The sequence below is a fragment of the Poecilia latipinna genome, unplaced genomic scaffold, assembly GCF_001443285.1.
Source record: "Poecilia latipinna isolate Pla-1442-1.1 unplaced genomic scaffold, P_latipinna-1.0 Scaffold1672, whole genome shotgun sequence".
Lineage (NCBI taxonomy): Eukaryota > Metazoa > Chordata > Actinopteri > Cyprinodontiformes > Poeciliidae > Poecilia > Poecilia latipinna.
Window position 1 is genome coordinate 253,170 of NW_015114288.1, and position 20,209 is coordinate 273,378.

General features: G+C 36.4%; 1 protein-coding gene across 1 annotated transcript in view; it reads left to right on the forward strand.

Annotated features, from left to right (window-relative positions):
- The window catches only part of LOC106964419 (glypican-5-like), a gene marked incomplete at its 3' end in the record, with an annotated part of 38,246 nt that overhangs the window by 6,779 nt on the left and 11,258 nt on the right, over positions 1 to 20,209 (forward strand). Inside the window, exons 3-7 of the mRNA XM_015059949.1 lie at positions 3,035 to 3,582; positions 4,941 to 5,123; positions 7,438 to 7,598; positions 8,072 to 8,131; positions 8,346 to 8,468. Of these exons, the coding sequence (XP_014915435.1) occupies positions 3,035 to 3,582; positions 4,941 to 5,123; positions 7,438 to 7,598; positions 8,072 to 8,131; positions 8,346 to 8,468 (1,075 nt within the window). The remainder of the gene's footprint in view (positions 1 to 3,034; positions 3,583 to 4,940; positions 5,124 to 7,437; positions 7,599 to 8,071; positions 8,132 to 8,345; positions 8,469 to 20,209) is intronic.

Below are 20,209 nucleotides of genomic sequence, written 5' to 3' on the forward strand. Positions count from 1 at the left end.
AAGTGTGGCATGCATATTTATATTGAGCCCTTTGCAGTCGATATTTTGAAGAAATCCTCTTTTATTCAGTAAAATATCTTAGATTGGATGAATTGCTTTGCCACAGATTGTTGATTTGATTGGGTTTGAACTTTAAATAGGCTATTATTACCCATAAATATGCTTAGATCTAGAAGTTTTGTTTCTTTCATGAGTTTCTCCTGATGTGAGGAATATGTGAAAACGTTCATTGAGTGTGATTAGTTTAGCAGTCACTCATATTTTTACAGCAAAAAAATGAATTAAATCTAAATATTCAAATATTTTGCCTTACATTTGTCATCTATTTTAATGAAATAAACTAAATCAGCAGCACTGTAACGTTCCTCAACAGCTGAGTTGAGTCTGAGCAGATCTCCTCTCTTGAGAGAAGTGATTATAACCCACTGGAGAAACTGAGACATGCCCCACTTGTAGAGAGGCTTTCTTTATTTCTTGTGGGTCTCTTTGGTGTGTGCAAATATGCACACACCATGCTTGCGTGTGTTTCTCCTGGCACTCTAAGACCCTTGTGCCCAGCTGTCGTCCAATCAGAAAGAGTAAAAAGCTAATCACATGTCCCCATGGGGAAGACTTTGCAATGTAATTTGATGCCATATGTATTTGGGCTGCCATCGCCCGGGAGTGGGTATGCGAAAACATAAAAGCTGGTCGCTCTCGCTTAGTCTGTTTCCCTTTAAAGAGCACCGCCACTGCTGGCCCAAGCATGCTCTTCAACAGCCAGCCATCTGAAGAAGCATTGCTATTGCATTCAGTAATTATTAACTAAGTTCGTACTTATCCAGTGAATTTCCTAACGAGTCCCTTGGACATTCATGCAATGGCAGCTGTGATTCTGAAACACAGAGCCATGAACACAGAGAGAGAGAGGATAACCTGGTGAAAGTCAGAGTTAAATAAGCGTCTCTTTTAGTGTTTGTGTGTTAGGATGTCTTCAGACTGAAATCATCTTTCAAATACACACATCGTCTGTCATCATGGACATGTAGCCTTTGGAAAGTGGCGGTTGCTCTTTTTATTGACATAGGAAACATGGTGAATCACGAGACGGCCTCTCATTATCACCTGACTAAAGATAACAGGGTAGTGAAAACGAGCTCAAGGATGAATTAAGTTTGGGCTATTCTTGCTCACATGCAAGAGAATGAAGTCAGTCCAAGGTCGGTTAGGACAGGGCCGTGTTTTTGAAAAATTGCTGTTCAAAAATTAATGTTTCTTTTTTTTATTTTTTATTGAATGGAAGTATTTTACATCTCTGCACAACCTCTCTTTAAGCTTACTAGATCTTTACACAATTAAGTGAGGGTATGACTCAAAGAGTCCAGTCCATTTTCCAAAGGGTTTGTGTCCATGACTCATCTTTGTACTTTTTCTGTATTTATATTTGTTAGGAACTGTGTAAGTTCAATACGGAACTATTTTGTGTTACAGACGGGATTTGTATATTCCTAATTTTTTATGAAAAGTGATATTAAGGATGTTTTGTAACAATAGGGTTCGTTTGACTATAAAGTAATTAGTGGCAATTATCAACACTATTAGTCATTTAGATCAAAATGACCAAGTTGGGTCACCTGATTACCAGGAAATGATTGCGAAAATAGATTTCAGTCTCATAAGGTTTGGTATTAAATAACAGTAGATGCAGGATTAAGTTTAGCACTGACTTTCTCAATCAGCAAGGCTCTGGTCACAAATATAGACAACTTCTGTCCAAAATATAAGAATTTATCAACAAAAATACTTTAATCAACAAACTCACTAAGCTAGTTATCTCAATAATCTATTAAAACTAGTAAAACTATCAAAAAGTAAAACAATAAATGGAACAAATAATAATAGAAACAACGACCAATAAAAGTATGTAATCTTGTCACAATAACTGGCTTAAAAGTCACGTTTGTCTGGATTAATTTGGAATGATGCCAAATTAGCATTCAGCTAAATAAGATTAGCTTGCACCAAAATATCTAAGAATAAAACACAAAATAACTCAAAGAACGCTGTACCTGTTACTGCGGACATTTATGTTTAAAACCCAGAAGAATTTGGAAAGAATCTGAACTAATTCAGATTAATCTGAATCAAACGAGTTTCCGATCAGTCGATATATATCCATAATTATTGATTGTTTTTTGTTTGTTTTAAATATCTGAAATCCTACCAAACTGGTAGCGTGACCTTTTCCTCTTTTATCGATACTTTTTACTTCATTCAGTTTTGTTTTGTTTTTCATTTTTAAGCAGCTATGAGGCGAGGTGATAGAGTCTTAAGTTAGTTTATGCTTAACTGAGTAGTTTAACACTAATCTGAATTATTCTTAGACACTTACTAGATTTAAGAGATCATATTTTGGCGAGAAGACTGTAAAAACAGAAAATCTTACCAAGTATTTTTAGTCTAGACTCTAGTTTCTAGTGCAAATATATGATTAGTCTTGAAATAAGACAAAACAAACTTACAAGTATCTTTTTTAGCAAAATATAAGAGCTGTTTTTTTAGGTAAATAATGACTTAACATTGATTAAAAATGCTAGTTTCATTGACTGATTATTTTACTAATGAAATAAATAAAATAATCTGCCAGTGGAGCTGGCAGATTATTTTATTATTTCTTAGCAGTATTATTTCTTAATACTGCTTCTTAGAAACAGTATTAAGAAATAATTGACCTAAAACAAACTCCTATATCTAGCTGAAAATTTACTTTTAGTTAGTTTTGTCTTATTTGATGTGTACTGAAATATTTGCACTTAGAAACTAGTCAAAATGCTTTGTCAGATTTTGTGTCTTTGCAGTGAAAGTTAGATTTCAGTCGGAAGGATAGGAGAAGGTTTGTTCTCCTATCCTTCATAGGATAACATAACATGGTAACATACCATGTTACCGTGGTAACATGGTATGTTACCATGGTAATATACTTTCTAAAATGTTGTCAGATGTAGCTAGAAGTAGCCACGGTTCATTGTACCTGATCTTTTTGTCTGTCTTCCAGAAACCTTTGAGTCACTCGTGTCCTTCACATCGAACCTGACATGCAGTCTGTTTGACAGCGCCTACTCCGCTCTCGCATCAGACTGCCGGCTTCCTGTGTTCCAGCTGTTTTCCGACATCAGACGCCACCTTTCAGGAGACGCTAACTCCTCCCTGAACAACGCAGTGCGCCGATTTTACAACGACCTCTTCCCGCTGGTGTACCGCCGCCTGCTCAACCCTGGGATTGGCCGTCCATCGGCAACATCCCATTTATCCTTCTTATCCAATCACGACGAATGTCTGCGGATGACACAGCAGGATGTGAGCCCCTTCGGACCCCATCCTCGGCTGCTCGTCGGCAGCCTGTCTCGCGCTCTCGGACCCGGTCGGGCGCTGAGCCGGCTGCTGAGGCTGGCAGGAGAAGTTGTGAATTCAACAGAGAAGTTGACCTTATCCAGGGAGTGTGGAAGGGGATTAGTAAAGATGCAGTACTGTTCGCACTGTAGAGGTCTAACGCTGTTACGGCCCTGCACTGGACTGTGCCACAATGTCATGAAAGGATGTCTGGTAGGTGTCTCAATGCTTTTGTGGAGGCTTCTTAGTTTGAAACACAGGAATATAATCCCCTTCAAAATCTGCTGGATATCGCACTATAGCCACCACAGAAGAAGAAAAAGGTTGTTCGGAAAGAAAAGAACGTCTGATATCTCTCAACATGGCTATTTGGTTATTTTAAAGAAAAAAAAGGAACAAATACGGTAAACAGGATCTTGATGTTTCTATTTTACAGGTGGCTAACTGATTCAGTAATCATATGTTATGGTAAATAATTCATAAATATTGATTTAAAAGTGCTAGTGTCACTGGCAGATTCTTTCACTTATAGCAAGACATTTTCCATGTTATAAGTTAAATAATCTGCGAGTGGAACTACATTTTTTTTTTTTTTGCCAATTTCAAGAAATCATTTACCTAAAACAAGTTCCTATTTGTTGCTGAAAAGTTACTTTTAAGTTAGTTCTTATTTGATGTCTACTAAAAATGTTAACACTAGAGTCAAAAAAGTATGCATGTACGCAATATGGCTGAGAAACATATGATAGTTTCATTTCAGTCGAAATAGGTCATTATTAATTGCTTCTTTTTGTTTTAAATATCTGAAATAATGCCAAACTGGTACTGTGACCTCTCCTCTTTTATCTGGAGTTTTCACTTCATTCTGTTATTTTATTTTTAAGGAGTTATGAGGCACAGTAGCAAAATCTTAAATTGCTGCTGGCAAGTTACTCAACAAGTTGTTGCTAGGTAACCACAAGTTACTCAACAAGTTGTTGCTAGGTAACCACAGGTTACTCAACAAGTTGTTGCTAGGTAACCACAGAGTGAGTTAGTTTATGCTTAGCTGGCCGTTAAGAGGCTAAAAGCCTTTCCTCTGCCTACATTCCCCAGAATGCTGTGCGGTTTCGGCTCAGAGTTCTGTGAATATTCTATAAATTGAATATTGAGCATTCTATCAAATGTATTATGTATTGATATTGATCACTAGATAATAGAAGCAGCATTCAGCTTCTATGCATTACAAATCTGGAACAAACTTCCAGAAAACTGCAAAACAGCTGAAACAGGGAGTTCTTTTAAATCTAGACTAAGAACCCTGCTGGTTAGAGTTGGTTTTGAAACTTAATCACGACACATTAATCAATAATCTGATATGAAAAATGTAATGTTGTTAACTGTATGTTCTAATACTTTGTATTTTTGTAAAGCACTTTGAAATGCCTTGTTGCTGAAAGGTGCTATACAAATTAAATTTGATTGATTGATCACTTGTCTGTTGCGATATATATAGTTGCCAAGTTATTTTGTTAATAACTAGTAGGTTTATTTTATTTTTTATGTCTGTCTTCTTGCTTCCCTAATTGCAGGTGGGTGTTTCTGAGCTTGGTGCCCCCTGGGGACGCTTGGTGGTATTGCTCCAAAGGTTAGCTGCTACTTTAGCAACCAGCAGCAACCACAACAGTATGGAGCTAGCTCTGCTGGCAGTTCGAAACCATGTGAATGATGCAATACTACACGCACAACTTCACGGTCCACGAATCACAGCTACAGTAAGAATACAATTGGGTTTGAGTTTCTTTTTGCAATAAAAGGTTGGGAAAAAACAAAACAAAACAAAGCTGGGATTTTTTTTCCACTGAAAATTATTTGGACATGTCATCATTCTCCTGTAAATATTTAAGAGATATTATATTTTAAATTTGAAATAACTCCAGCTTAAATTAACTTAATAATAGAGTCATTTGAATGTCGGACACAGACTGAGAACGACCGTGGGTTTCTTTCAGCCTGGCAGTTGGATCTGCTTGTACCTAGATGGGCTAAAAACAGCCTCATTCTTCAGGGATTCTGGGGTTCCCCTCAGTCTGCGTGTGTTCGCAGAAACGTGTGAGTGTGAATACAGATCTAGTGCCAGACAAAGACCGTCGTTGGCGGGACAACCGATACCCAGAATGCTGCTTGGTTCTGAGTGATGAGAAAGTTTCTGTGGCTAATCTGTGGACAAACAGACGGCACAAAAACAGAGGCAGGAGAGTGCACTCACACTCACACTCACACACACACACACACACACACACACACACTGTTGGAGGAAAAGATAGAGTCACCATCCAACTATGAAAGACTCAGTAGAGTAGATTCCTGAGAAGTAAACAAACATACACAAGCATAAGCACACAGCTAATTGTGCCATAGAATGAAATACCACTTCATTGAATATCCACTGTCATTTCTGGAGAAAGTGTGTGTGTTATGTGCATTGTTCATTTGTTTTTGTTCATTAAAATTTTGATTACAATATTATACAAAAAGTAAGAATGAGTGTTTTCATAAAAGCCTTAATTAACCATAGTGCTTGTCACATAGGGAACATTAAATGCAAAAGGATTTATCATGCAAAACGTTCCTATTTTCCAAGTTGTGCTAAGAGAATCGTTTGGGAGCCGAAAGAGCCGGACCGGCTCTTATTTGGGAGCCGAGCCACAAGAAAAGAGTCTCTGAAAAGAGCCGAAATTCCCATTACTAGTATGCATCTGCTTTGAATTGCCAATATATGGGACAAAATACCGTGGTGGTAAATAATTTAAAAACTTTTTCACCTTTAATGCGACAATGAACTAATTTAACTGAACATCGAACAACTCTGTCAGAAGGAAACATTTTAATCACAATAATAGTATAACAGCCACCAGCTGCGTTTCCATTCACCACATGCGCAAAATGAAATAAGGAAAATGAATTTGCTTCATAGAAACACTGCAATTTAGAAAAAAAACAAAAACGAAATAGTTTTGGTCGTTTTGAAATTGGTTTATTTCGCAAAACTGCAAAGGAAACACTTTTTCAGCATCACACGAGTCACATGATCAACAACCGGATGTTGCCACTAGCGTAACCCACGAAGAATAAAACGACAGGAAGTAATTGGAATATCGTTGCTCGGCTTAGTTTTTTTAATGATTTATCACACTTATTAACGTGTGATTTTAATTGGTAAATATAACCACCGTAACGTTCCATTTAAAAACGTTCACGCTATAAAATTGTATTTTTTTTAGACATTAGCGGAGTAATGGCAAAGTTTTGCGCACATTTGTAATGGAGACGCAGCAGCTGTTGCCTTGAAGATTCTGGATTCAAATATCAACCAAATGGGGTTTAAATTTTTCCCCTGTGGATAGCTGAAATAGCCGAGTACCCGTAAGTGTGCACACTTTTATGAGTGAAATGCTAACATAATGCTAGATATTCACTTGATAATATCAGAAACAGCTCTGTTCGCTAGGTTTGTGCAAATAATCTGACTTCAATTTGGCTTTGGATTCAATAGACATTCAAGAAATAAATATATAAAAGAGGAAACTTTTTTGTTTAATGTAAAAATGTATACATTAAATGCTTTCGAAAAGATGACAAGGTTTTTAATTAAACTAAAACAACTAGATTATTAATTCTCTTCAGATGACCACGATTTTCTTTCAGATTAATTGTAACTTTGGCTAATTCATTCCTAACATTTACACTTTTTTATGAAGCTAATTTTTGTTGCTTTGGATTTTTTGTTGCCTTGGGTTTTGCAGTTATAGTTTCTTCTTATAGTATGTATCTTAAAAGAAAATTGGTGATAACTTTTATAAAACTTCACATGGAAAGTAGGCAAAGATAAATAAAAAAAAGAAATAGTCAAGTTAAACTTAATTTAAAAGACAAAAATTATAATCTGAAAAAGCAGTAGCAAGTTGGTACATGCTGCTTCTTATTTATTCATTTTTTTTAATTGAAAATATTTTTAGAAACGGTATTGTTTTTTTCTTCTTGAAGATAGATCAGCTCTCCCCATGCAAACTGTCTGCTCCTCTGCAGGTGGAGAAGGTTTGTGGGCCGCAGGAACCTGGTTTCATGCTGACGGATACGAAGTCATCCCAAATACACCCTGTAACCCGGGCAACGCTACTCGCCTCGAAGGCGTCGGCGGTAATTCTGCCTGCTTCACCTCATCGCCATTTGCAGTCGCATCCCCAGAAGTAAGTTACGTCCAGCACCTCCCAAAAGCATGAAATACACTTTTAAGCTTCTTTAGACTACTTCCACACATTTAAATTAATTCTCTAGAGGTTTTATGTAATAATGTGTGATATTTCTACTAATAAAAATCTTTAAAGTATGGCGTACATTCACATATTGCTGTCTGGTGTGTTCCTGTCTGGTATTTATGATGCTGTTTGTTTACCTTGACCAAAATGTGTCATTTCTGAAAAAGAAAAAAAAACATCTTTGTGTTACATTCTCTGGCCACCATAATTATGTTTTATATGATAGATTATTTAGCATAAAATTCCATTAAAACATGATGAATTTCAGGGGAGTAACTTGGGAAAATGTCTAAGGGAACTTAATACTCTTTAAAGGCAATACTTTATTTCTCGCTAAAATTACAGCTAGGTAAGAGGAAAGACATGAAATATTTTGTTCTGAATTTTGCCTTTCTTCGCTGCAGGTCATTCCCTCTTAAGGGTGCTAAAGGAGACAAAAGTCGAAGCCTGAAAAAACTATCAAGGTAAGGTGTTTATGTTTAGATAAGTGATCAAATTTGTAACTTTTAAAAGGTTTTTTTTAGCTAGCTATTTTAGCTGTTTTTGTTTTTAATCTAGTAGTTTAGTTCTTCTTTTGGTTAAATATTTTCAATCAAGTCGATAAACTGGATTAGATTTGTCAAACTGATCATCGTTGTCTGCATGATTTTGCACCAAAATGTGTAATTTTTCTTTTAGGGAATTTGAGATCTCCATCCAGCGGTACCGGTGGTTTTTGTCTGAGCTGCCAGAAATGCTTTGTGAAAGTGAAATGGAGGTTGAGCAGCACACATGCTGGAGTGGTGAAGATGTTGTAGAAAGGTATGTTGGTTGTATTCTGTCTTTTGTTTTAAGCATCTATCACTATTTTTACAACTGCATTCTCCTACATCTCACATATTTGTAAATAAATGTAAGGCAAGCACAGATTTAGCAACATTTTCAGATTTTTGCTGGAGTAAACAAAGATATTGACTAGTGATGCTTTTTGCAAAGTAAGTATCCACATGGTAACATGCATATATTAGACTCCTGCATGTTCAAAATTCATTATTCACGTATTTACCAATTTACACATTTTCCTGTTGGGTAATTCCAACATGTTTGTGGAAAATTCAATTATTCTTAGTATCTAAATGACAAAATTCCCATAAAAAAAGTCCAAAAAATGACATTTGTGCAAAAAAGATGACTCCTAATAGGTTGTTGGTTTCAAACCTGCTATGCAACAAATAAAGAAAAAATAATATTTTTATGTTGTCTGAAGTTTTGATTTTCAGATGCTGTTAATTTGTTTTTTTATCTGCTTATTTCTTTTATCACCCATTTAACCTGTTTTTAATGGATCAAACATTTACTAAAAATGCTGCACATTTTAAAATTGAAATAAAAAAAAATAAATTGGCAATAGTTTTGTAACAGCAGTTTCCTGTAGAAGAAAATAGCTGAAATTCTACCAAACAATGTTTTTTCTTTATCATTTACAATTAAGCCCAAATTAAATCTTACATCTAGAATTATATTCATTTTAAAAAGACTTTGTGTCTTGATACAAAATGAGAGATGAATTTAGATTTTAATTAAGAAACGGTCTGTCAGAGATTATTCACACCCTTTTTAATAATCAATGGAAAAATATTGGTTGGTATTAGAGCGAATCAAACCGTTCTTAAACTGCTGGCTAGCTTTTAGCTGTTAGCGCTGGTATTTTGATGATCTACCTTCAGTGTTGAACTCCAAGTCTTTCATGCTGGAATGCCTCCTTGCCATCATCCTAATCCTTAGTTTTGTGGGATAGAAGGAAATTTACCAATATTCAATATTCAGTTCATTCTGAGTCTCAGGCTGTTCTTGAACAAACATTTAAGTGGAATGTTGGAGAGGAATGTTATCATGCATTTTGCATGTATGACAAGTGTGCAGGACAGTGTGTTCTAAGCTGTATTTTGTGTGTGTGTGTGTGTATGACCATTTGTCCTGTTACCAGTTTAAGCTGCCAATGTAATCACCATGAGAAAGACTCTGAGAATGAACTCTCTAACCTTAACAACCCTTTTACCCCCCCGTCAACCCCCACCTTGGCAACTTCTTGGAGCAACACACACACACACACACACACACACACACACACACGTATCCCTGTCCTTTAAAGGGGAAGGTTATATAAAATCAAAGTTTTTGAGCTTTACGTCATGTTATAATGTTTACCAAAAATATACTGGAGTGTTGCTCTGATTCTTTCATTCAATGTTTGAGAAATCCTTTAGTCTCCCATGGCAACCAGACAGCGTGCAAAATGCCTGGGTGGATGTAGCTCCGCCTTTAAGATGCAGCCCCGCCCCCACTCAGCTCCTTCAGACTAGCCAGCCACATTTAGCAAACACCTGGTGGAGCTGAAACTCTGCTGAGCTCGTTATTGGAGCTACTTCTCAGTGAAACGCTGGTAAAAATGTTGCTAACGGGTTAATATAGGAGCCATGTTGTGAAGACTTCCTGAAGGCGGAGCTTCAGAAAGAGCAGGAGTTTTTAAAGAGACAGAGGCCCAATTTCAAATCAAAGTCAAATTTCTTTTAAGGCATGTTTGATATATCTTGCAATTTTATAACAACCGAGGCACAATGTGCCTGTTTTTGTCTCATGGTGGAATTTAATAATGAAATCTTAAGTAAATTATCAGGCACTAAACGTGCTGCAAGACGACACAGTTGTTATCATTGTCACCTTTGAGCATGAGCTTCAAATCCTCTTTGCATGAGTTCTTGCCCAATGATGACTGAATATTGGTACCAATACTTCACAACCAAATGGGTCTGGAAAATGAACGGATGGAGCTAAACAAACTAACTACTTCCATTTCTTTCTGTAAATGAAGAGACACTTTTCTTAAGGCTTTATTGGAGAGAAAAAAAATCCTTGTTTCCTTCACAATCCACCGACAGAAACGAAACGTCCCGTCGCTCTGAGCGTTTTCGATGTTTAGGAGGTTTAGCTTCAGTAATCGTCTGTCGTCGTGTTCTTTCTTGTTCCTCTCAACGGACTAGAAGAGATGTCGCTTTTGGCTGGAGTTGGACTGCAGCCAGTCTGAGCCTCTTTGACCTCTTTACATCTTCTTCTCCTTCGTTCATCCATCCACCCACTGATTCATTCATCCCACCATCCATTCATCTCTCCGTCCGTCTATTCAGGCCTCCATTCATCTCCACCGCCCTCTGACCCACTTCACTTACAAATGTCTGCGTTGGTGAGAGTATCTGTATGTGAGAAGAAACACTGGATGGCAGTAAATGATGAGAAAGTCTGAGACTGGGTGATGGAGGAGAAGACGTTGGCTTTTCTTCCAGACTACAGACCTGCTGAGGCCTCTGCTGGACGTTCATTCATGATCATCAGATATTTTAGACACCATATAATTGGGAAAGCTAAGTACCTTGGCTTTAACTTTTTCCTATTGCAGAAAAAGTTAGAGCCGTTCGCTGAGTTTGGAGTCTTGCTGAAGAGCAGGAAACCTGTTCACCCGCTCTGGATCGCAGCTCTGTACTTTGGTTGAGATTTTTATTTTTTTAGTTTTCAAAACTTCATTCCTGCCTTTCTAGGGAGAAAAAATATGTTTTTTCTTTTTTTTGGACAACTGCTTATTCTTGTGTAGTTTGGACCGCAATATTTTTCACACTTTGCTGTTTTGTGGTGATGCGTAGCCATAGCAACAGGGTGTTTTACAACAGGGAGCAGCTGATCAACATTGGAGAGGCTGTAATAATACGTCATTTCCCTTTGGGATCAGTAAAATATTTTTGAATTTTCAGTGGAATTGCTGTGATTCCAGTTTGGTTGCTGGTGTTGCTGATCTGGCGTTGCTTTCTCTTCGGTCTGCGACATTTATCCACCGTGTTGGCCGGGCTACACAGTGGTTTATATGTCAGGAAAATAAAGTAAAAACTCCACAGTTCTTAAATTTAAAGTGTTCCAGTTGTGAGAGCAGAGAGGATAAAAGTTGCTACCAAAATCTGGGTTTATAACTTTCAAAGTGCAAAACTGAAGCAAGAAACAGAGGAATTTTACTTGAGTTGTTTGTTTTTCTCTTTGCAAATTCTTCTTTTAACATCAAAACAGCCGAAGGTTTGAGTCAGTTGAGTCAAAACCAAACTGATCAAAGAGACTCGACGCTTGAAAGGCTAATGGCATAAAAATGAACTTCTCTGAAGTATTTCATACAGTCTCTGCACAGACACCTTCAGTACTTCATAAAATCTCCCTTTCACTTCAAAGCTTTGTAGCTTTAAGTCAATATTGCTTCAGGTTGGCTTTTCTACGTATCTGATTGTTTAGCATACATACTTTGATAAGCTGCTAAGTCAGGCTGCAGCAGATTTTCAGGTTTTTATGAACGTGCTGAAAATCTTTTGCATAATTTCCTCACATTTAGATCCAATTTAAACATATTTTTTAGATAACAGAAAGAAAACTCTAGAGCAGGGGTGTCCAAAGTGGGTCCTGGAGGGCCGGCATGCTGCATGTTTTAGTTCTTTCCCTAGTGGTTGTAACAGCCTCCTCATCAAGTCAGTGTTCTGCTTAGGCCTCTAATGAGCCATTATTTGATGCAGGTGTGTAAAACCAGGGAGAAAACATGCAGGATGCCGGCCCTCCAGGACCCACTTTGGACACCCTTGCTCTAGAAGCCCCGTTAGGGATTTTTATTTATTGATAGACTAATTTGTGGAGCTTTTTTTAATCTGAAAGGATGTCAAACATTTTAATGCAGATGGAAAGTTTCTTAACTCTCCTGAATTTAGTGTCTAACAGCTGGGTATTTTTATGACGCTGCTGCAATAAACACTCGATCCTTGCAGTGGAAAATAAAAATACACAAAGCCAAGTCATGTAGAGTGAAATGAATCAGCAAAGACTCTGTTTATATTTAGTATTTGAAATATTTATGCTGTAAATTTGTATTGAATTAAGCTTTTTCTAAGTACTGCATATTGGGGGAAACAGTATAAATTTCAGATGAACCCAAAAAACTGAACCTTAAAAGACCCTTTAAATGTTTTTCCATCCGATTACAGAGCATATTTATTCAGTATTAGTAGCACATTATTGGTTAAAACAATATCAATAGAGAAAGCTAGGAAAAAAATGTAATAGAGTTTCCATTACATAATAATTTTTAACATGTAAATAAACTAAAGTATTTAGGTAATCAAGCACCAAAATGTGGAGATTTTATGGAACATCTTGTGAATTATTCTTCAGGAATTACACACCCTAATTGAAATCTTATCTGAGTATTGCCAAATAGGGAGACAGAAATATAGTATTTGTATTATTATTATTTTTTTTTATTATTGAAAATTATTTATCCCCTAAAAGATAAGACAATGTAGACCTGATATCATTTTGCAAAAGTTAAATAATTCTCTGTTTTTCTTTAAAATGTAACAAAAAGAAATATTGAAGATGATTCATATGCTTCTCAGTAATAATTGGCACACACTGCTCTTTTGATTGCTAAAAGTATATGTATATAGGTGCTTACCAGGGGCATAACTTAAATTTAAACATTTGAAGTGAGACTTCTCTCATTTTCTATTGTGATAGCTTCTTGCTTCCAGAAGGGGGCAGTATCGCACCAGCAGCCCAAACCGAGTTTGTCCTTTTCGCCTAAAGATCTGCCACACCCCAACTCTACATTTATCTTCATGAAAAGCAAGATTTCATCATATTTCAGGAATGTCTGCTTAAAGAGGAACATGTGTAAATGATCATAAAATTCAGTTCAGGGTTTGGAGATGAACTTAGAGAATATAAAATATGAAGCCAAGTCTCCAGGAACTATCCAAAACACAACCAGAAGCTCAGGTGCATGCTTCAGATGTTTGTAATGTTGTATATAAATAAAAAGGTTCATGGGTGCATATGTGTGAAGTTAAATAGCAGAGATGCTGAAATGACAAAATTTCGCTCAGTCGTTATTTTCGCTTCTCTTCTGTAAATCCGTGTTTGTGTCAAACACTTTAAAACGCTCGGAGTGGATGAGACACACGGAGGAGTCAGGGATGGATGTCTGTGTTCGTTGCCACCGGCAGCCTTGAAGAATCCGACGGCTGCGGCAGCGCGGCGTTGTCAGACGGGTGATTTATGTCTGCCGCTGTCCGGATCTTATTAAATGTCACTCATAGTCACATCTCGCTGTGGCACAGCCGCTGCAGTATTATCATTTGGTGTCAAACACCCAGTCGCCGTTCCATCTGTAATCTGCCCAAAAAGCCCATTTAAAGGCCTGACAGGTTCCTGTTCGCTCCAGGGAGCAGAAGAAAAGGCTTTTGATACGATTTAATCTCATATGAAGTTAAAATAAACATCTCCTCTTGCTGGATTTGTTTTCTTTAGAGCCTATTATTTAGCTTTAGCTTATCAGTTGTGATAATGATACTCAGGAGTTGCTCATTTTTTTTAAAACATCTACTTTCAAAAGAGTTTTTCCACTTGTCTACTCAGAGAGACAGCATGTGTTTCACAGTCTGGTACTTTGCTTTCTTTTGTCTCCAACCTTTTCTAGTTTCCTCGTTATCCATAGTTTAAAAAAATGTTTTTCTGTAAAAAATATAAGAAAAAATACAACTGTTGGTTAGGAGTAAATTAAGACACCCCTACATTTGTAAATGCATAAGTTAGATAAAATCATTCAGGACTATCAAACACAAAATATGAGCTTTTTCTCAGAGCTATGCTGCTAAACATGTTAGCATTGTAGCAAATCTAAATTTGTTGATTTTGCTTGGATTTCCACAATACTTCTCAAGAATCTGCAGGGACTGATTGATATAATTTGGCAGTAAACAGATAAAACCTGCATTGATTTGATTGGTAACATGATATTTAAGCACACTTAGTGTTTAGTCTTGAACCTAGAGGGCCACATGAAAAGCTATGGCGGGCCAGATTTGGCCCACGGGCCTCGATTTTGACACACGTGAAGCTTCAGAAATAGCAAAAGTTTTTAAAGAGACGGAAGCCCAATTTCAAGGCGTTTATTTACAAAGTCAAATGTCTTTTAAGTCTTATTTGATATATCTTGGATTTTTCTAACAACTGGAGTTAACATACATAACACCGCCCCTTTAATATACCGTTGGTCAGAGTTTAAAAGGTTCATAGTGACTATTAAATTATTTGTTGTACTTGAGATAACTAAAATGCGATAACACACACAGAAAAACTCCTTCACACTTGGTGTCTTTAAAAGCATTTGCTCTCATTCAGCCAATGTGTGTTGATGTAACTCGCTCATATCTGCTGAAAAGTCTGAGAAATTAGGGATGTGGGTCGAACCCACTGAGCCTCACCCCTCATTAGCCTTTCACTGTCAATGCTCAAGGCCCTCTGCTTCATTAATCATTGATTTTGCAATAACATATTGCGTAGTCATAGCAAAATAAATGCATTGCTGTGTTGCAATTTCCATAATCTCTTATCTGACAAAAACTTGGGATTGATAATCAATACAGCGTAAATCATCATCTGTAGCGTTCATATTTATAAACTGGATGTGGATCAGCTTAGCTTAAAATATTAATGTTATACAGTTAAATTTTCTTGCATAGAAGTGAACCCGATGCAGTGTCGGTATCTTACTGCTCTGATGGTTTTGCATTTGATCTGCAGCTGTTTCCTAAAGATCTACAACATTAAAGAAAACGACATCGTTAATCGCATTAGAATGATATATTACACTCATTTCCATTTGCTGCGTTTGCCTCGGTGTTAAAAAGGTCACCGAATTAGAAACTCCTTCTTGTTTCTCTCTGGGAAATTAACATTTAAATGTAAAATGGAAACCTTACTACATGATGTAAAAAAAGAAAAGGAAACGGTTATTTTTCTGCACTGCTGCACTTTTTGCACCGACTTGTAAAAATAAGTGATGCTGAAGTTGTTTTCCTCTCACTACCTGATTACAAGGCTCTAATTTGTAGACTTTCTGCTGCCTCCACCTTCGGGCCTTTGGGCTCCATTAACCACTGAGCTCTGAGAGTCATTAGAGGAGAAAATTAAAATACTCACCGTTGCGTTTTTCACAATTAAGCCGGCTGGTTGCCTTGTTATGGAACATAATAACCCTTTGATGTTTGTCTGCTGACAAATGTCTTGCTGAAAAACTGCAGTCTTCTGCTCTTCATCAAAAAGCTGCTTCATTATGTCTGCATTTATGAAACCAAATTCAAAGCAGCTTCAGAAAAAATAAAAAAGGTTTGTGTCTTTCTGTAGTTTCAAAGTCATACACTTTAAAACATCTGAAGGTGGTTTAACCTGAAAATAAAAGTCCACCCGATGCCTTAAAAATGCAATTCAAGTCAACAAGAAAACTGCTTTGGTTTTAACTCAGAAATTAAAGTTCATGAAGTTGATTTAACAACAAGAGAGAAGTTGTCCAAACGATGTTTTTTAAGTTCATTCATCTTGAATTGTGAGTTTTATTATTTTCAACTCACAATATTAAGTTAAAATAACGACTTATTTTGCTGTGGAATAATTAAAATTCTTGTTTCAAATTGCATGAACAGAATTTCTGATCTGACAATGAATTTTAGTGTGAACAGGACATTAAAATCAACATTTTCCTTAATAACACAAGAGTCAGATCAAAGTAACGCACTTCCATCTCTGGATACAAAAACATGCTGCTAAGCATTCTGGGAAATGGTTGTCTTTTTCTTCTTTCAGTTTTTTTTAGGTGCAAACTTAAAAACGCTAGTTCATTAAACAATAAGAGGTTTGACAAACTCACACATTCAGGTTCAAAATCTAAAACTTGCTAAATTTATTTGACTTGCAGAGTAGAAGATAGTAGACACAACTAAATGCGGCTGAAATGTTTTACAGTGCGTCTTTGAAACTCACCTCAGCTGTGTGTGTGTGTGTGTGTGTGTGGGGGGGTGTGTGTGTGTGTGTGTGTGTGTTAGTTACGGCTGATAAACACAGACGCATTCTGAAGTTTAATAAGGATTACAGAAAAGGTAAATAAATACTTCAGTATTTGTGGTCGCGAGGCTGAAGCTGATCCCTGAAATCTGCTGGAGCCTCAGGAATCCTGGGATTTTCCCTGAGGAGAAAAAATATGGTTTTTAATAGATCTCTTTTTCATTCTTTTATTTGTTTCTTCTCTTCTGCCTTCCTTCCTGCTTTTTTCTCCCCCTTCCGCTGTCATCGGTTTTACAGGCTCCCCTGCTGGGGGCATGCCTTTCATGACACATGTTAATACGCTCGCATGTAGCCGTGCATCCTGTTATTATCGGTCTGCTGCACATCATTTCCTGTTTTCCTTTCTTCCCAGTGCTGCACTGAAATGCAGAACTTAAATGACTCAATAAGCAGAGATGATCAAGGATGCACCTCCTGATCTTTTGCTTTTCATTGATATCTCTTTGCAGGCTATGAAAGCAGTTTCCATGGTGACTTTGCTGAAAATGGATCCTTTTTGTTTACTTTGCAATTTTCATATAAGGGTTATGTCTGATCATGTGAGGTTTCATGTAATATAGCAATATTAGATGTTTTTATCTGAGATAATCTGAGATTATGGGAATGAGCTTCAATAAACATCTTTAATCTGCAGAGAAAATGCTTCATTTTTAAAACAAATACGTCCAGCAATATTAGCTTAATTATTAAGCACCAAATCTTGTGTGAAAAACAAACAATTTAAAGTAAATCTTTCATACAAACTCCAAGTTTTTTGCTTCTTTATTTGCTAAACACTGCATCAGTGCTGAAGGATGAGCTGCAAAAATAGACCTTGAATAAAGTAATTTCTAAAAAGAAAAAGCTTTTATAGTCTTTCAGCCTTCATCCTCTTTTACCAAAGAAACAGATTACACACACTCAGCCAGGGAATGAGTCATATTAGTTTTAAACTTTAATAAAAATGTTAAACATGTAATGTTTAAGACTCTTGTCATCTCATGTGGTTTGGTTTAATGTAACAAATATTTAATATAAGCCAGTTTTGTCAGTTGTTTGGCATAGTTAGATATAAATCAGGATAAATTTTTACTTAAATTTGTCTGCAAGAAAAAGCCAAATTCCTTCTGGATAAAAGTAGTTTGGTCAAAAGATATAAATAATATTTGGTCTCGATGATAAGAAACATGTAAACTCCAAACACGTTCATCATTTATGCCTATAAAAGTTAGAAAACAGTCGTAGTTAGTCTATAATTATAATTTTGACCCACTAAAATCCAGCTTGTTGGTATTTTATCTCCTTTTCTCCAGAATTAGCACTTTGTAGTGCATGAAAGAAAAAATGATTTCTGTTTATTCATGTATAGGCTTAATTTGCATTGGCATAAATCAATAGTTTCTCCTATTGACAACAAGATCAAATCTGAGAGTTTTTTTCCTTTACCGATTTTCCTTTCACTGGGAAAACAATAATTATCATAAAGTGATGAAATGATGACTGCCAGATATATTTTGACTACAAGCTGAGCTTTCTCTGCATGCATTCATGCTGCTTTGTTGCGTTTTTGAGCCGCTGCCTGCTGTTATTTCTCCAACTCTTCTAATTTTCCCATGAGAGTTTTCAGTTTTATCCGTTTTCAGATTTAGATTTGATATGCGAGACGTTGTCTCAGAGCTATTTTGGAACAAACTCGCTCAAATGGATAATAATTTTAATCTCTGGTGACCCAAAGTGTGGTAGGCAGCTGTCAAGCAAAGCTGGACTCAGAACATTATCACTTTGTCTGATTTGGAAACAAGACCTTCGCTGAGAAACACGATCTTTGTAAACTGAGAATCTGAGAGTTAATTAAAGGCTTTCAGTGCTGGGTGAAGTTTCTGTCTGATCCCAGACCAGCAGGACCCGGTCCTCAACATTGCAGCATCTTTTGGCATCAGATGCAGCCGCTAGTTCCCACAATCCCCTTGTTGCCATAGCCAGATCGTGTTTGTGTAGTGCAGGGCGTGGACTGTGTGGTTACCGAGTTGGTGGCTGATTGTATTAGCGAGCAAAGCTGGTTTGGAACAAGAAATAATGTGACTCATAAACTTCTCCTCTGTTGCTTCTCACTCACTCCGTCTTTCTCTCTTTTGATCCACCCACCCTGACACCCTACAGAGGCGAAATGATGCGATGCAGGCTCCGCTGCAGGATGAGGCATCCGCCTGCAAGATGATCAAAAATTACAGGAAATGGAGAAATTTGCACTCTCAGGCGATTCTTTATTAGACATCCACTAGAATCTGTATTTATGTAAAACCGTCACATGGAATGAAGAATGTAGAGTAAAATAATTTTGTTTTGGGAAATTTAAAACCTTAAAAGATGCAAATATTAACTGTAACTTTAATTTTACTTTGAAAATGAGCCAAATAGATTAAAATAGATTATCCTTTTATCTAGGTAACGCATTCTCACTGAATTTTTTTTAGATGTATACATAAGTTTAATTTATTCAGTGATGCAAAAACATAATTTATAATACAATTTTCTACAGAATTAAAATTGAAACACTAACCAATGTAAAAACCATAGAAACTCATTAAAAAATCTTAATCATAAGATCTTTTATTTATTTACCAAAAAGCAATGCCAAACATAATTGGGCTGGAATCTATTTGCAATAAGTTTTACTTTTAAATAATATTTAATTACAGTATTTATGAACTTTCAATTATTAATCAGTTCCTTTTTGTCTCTTTGGGATGTAAATACTACAAAACCAGGCCTCTATTCAAAATGGGAAAGACAGGGGAACATGCTATTTAGGTAATTAGGATGTATTTGGATCTTCATAAGTGACAACAAGGCTACCAGAAAATAGCTTTTCATTTTAATTTACCCATTTATACAATCAGAGCATTAATCAAAATGAGACACTGCAAAAGCTAAATCTTACCAATTAATTTTGGTCTAGTTTCTAATGTCTCAGTACACTTAAAAAACACAAAACTGGATTACAAGTAATTTTTCATAAAGATATAGGAGCAATTTTTAAGTCAATAATTCCTTACTGTTGATGAAAAAGTACTAATTTCATTCGCAGGTTTTTTCACTTGTAACAAAATATTTTTCCCACATTATAATGAAATAATACGACAGTAGAACTAATACGTTTTTCATCCATACTAAGAAATAATTTAATTATTATCAGCTGAAAAGTTGCCTGTAAGTTAGTTTAGACTTATTGTAGGTGAACTCGTGGTGCGTTCTCACCAAACGCGTTTTGTGCGTCAAAATTACTCTCTGTGGACGTTGAGAAGAGACTCCTTTTCATACGTGACCTTCGACCTCTTCTACCGTCTGCTGCCTATTTCGTCTAAATAAATAAGTTTGTTTAACGTTTATTTCCTGTGACTCACTGTTTTTGCTGGATGGATTTGGGTAGCTCAGATGTGGGGGGATTATTCTCAAGTAGTAAAAGTTATAACTTGTCGTTTTCCAGGTCCTTTCTTTTCCTGTCTTTTCCTGTCTCTGCAGTCATAACTTGATTAGGACGTTGATTATAGGACGAGAACAAACAGTGACAATTAGTTTATCCGCCGTTTATTTGTTTTTCTCTG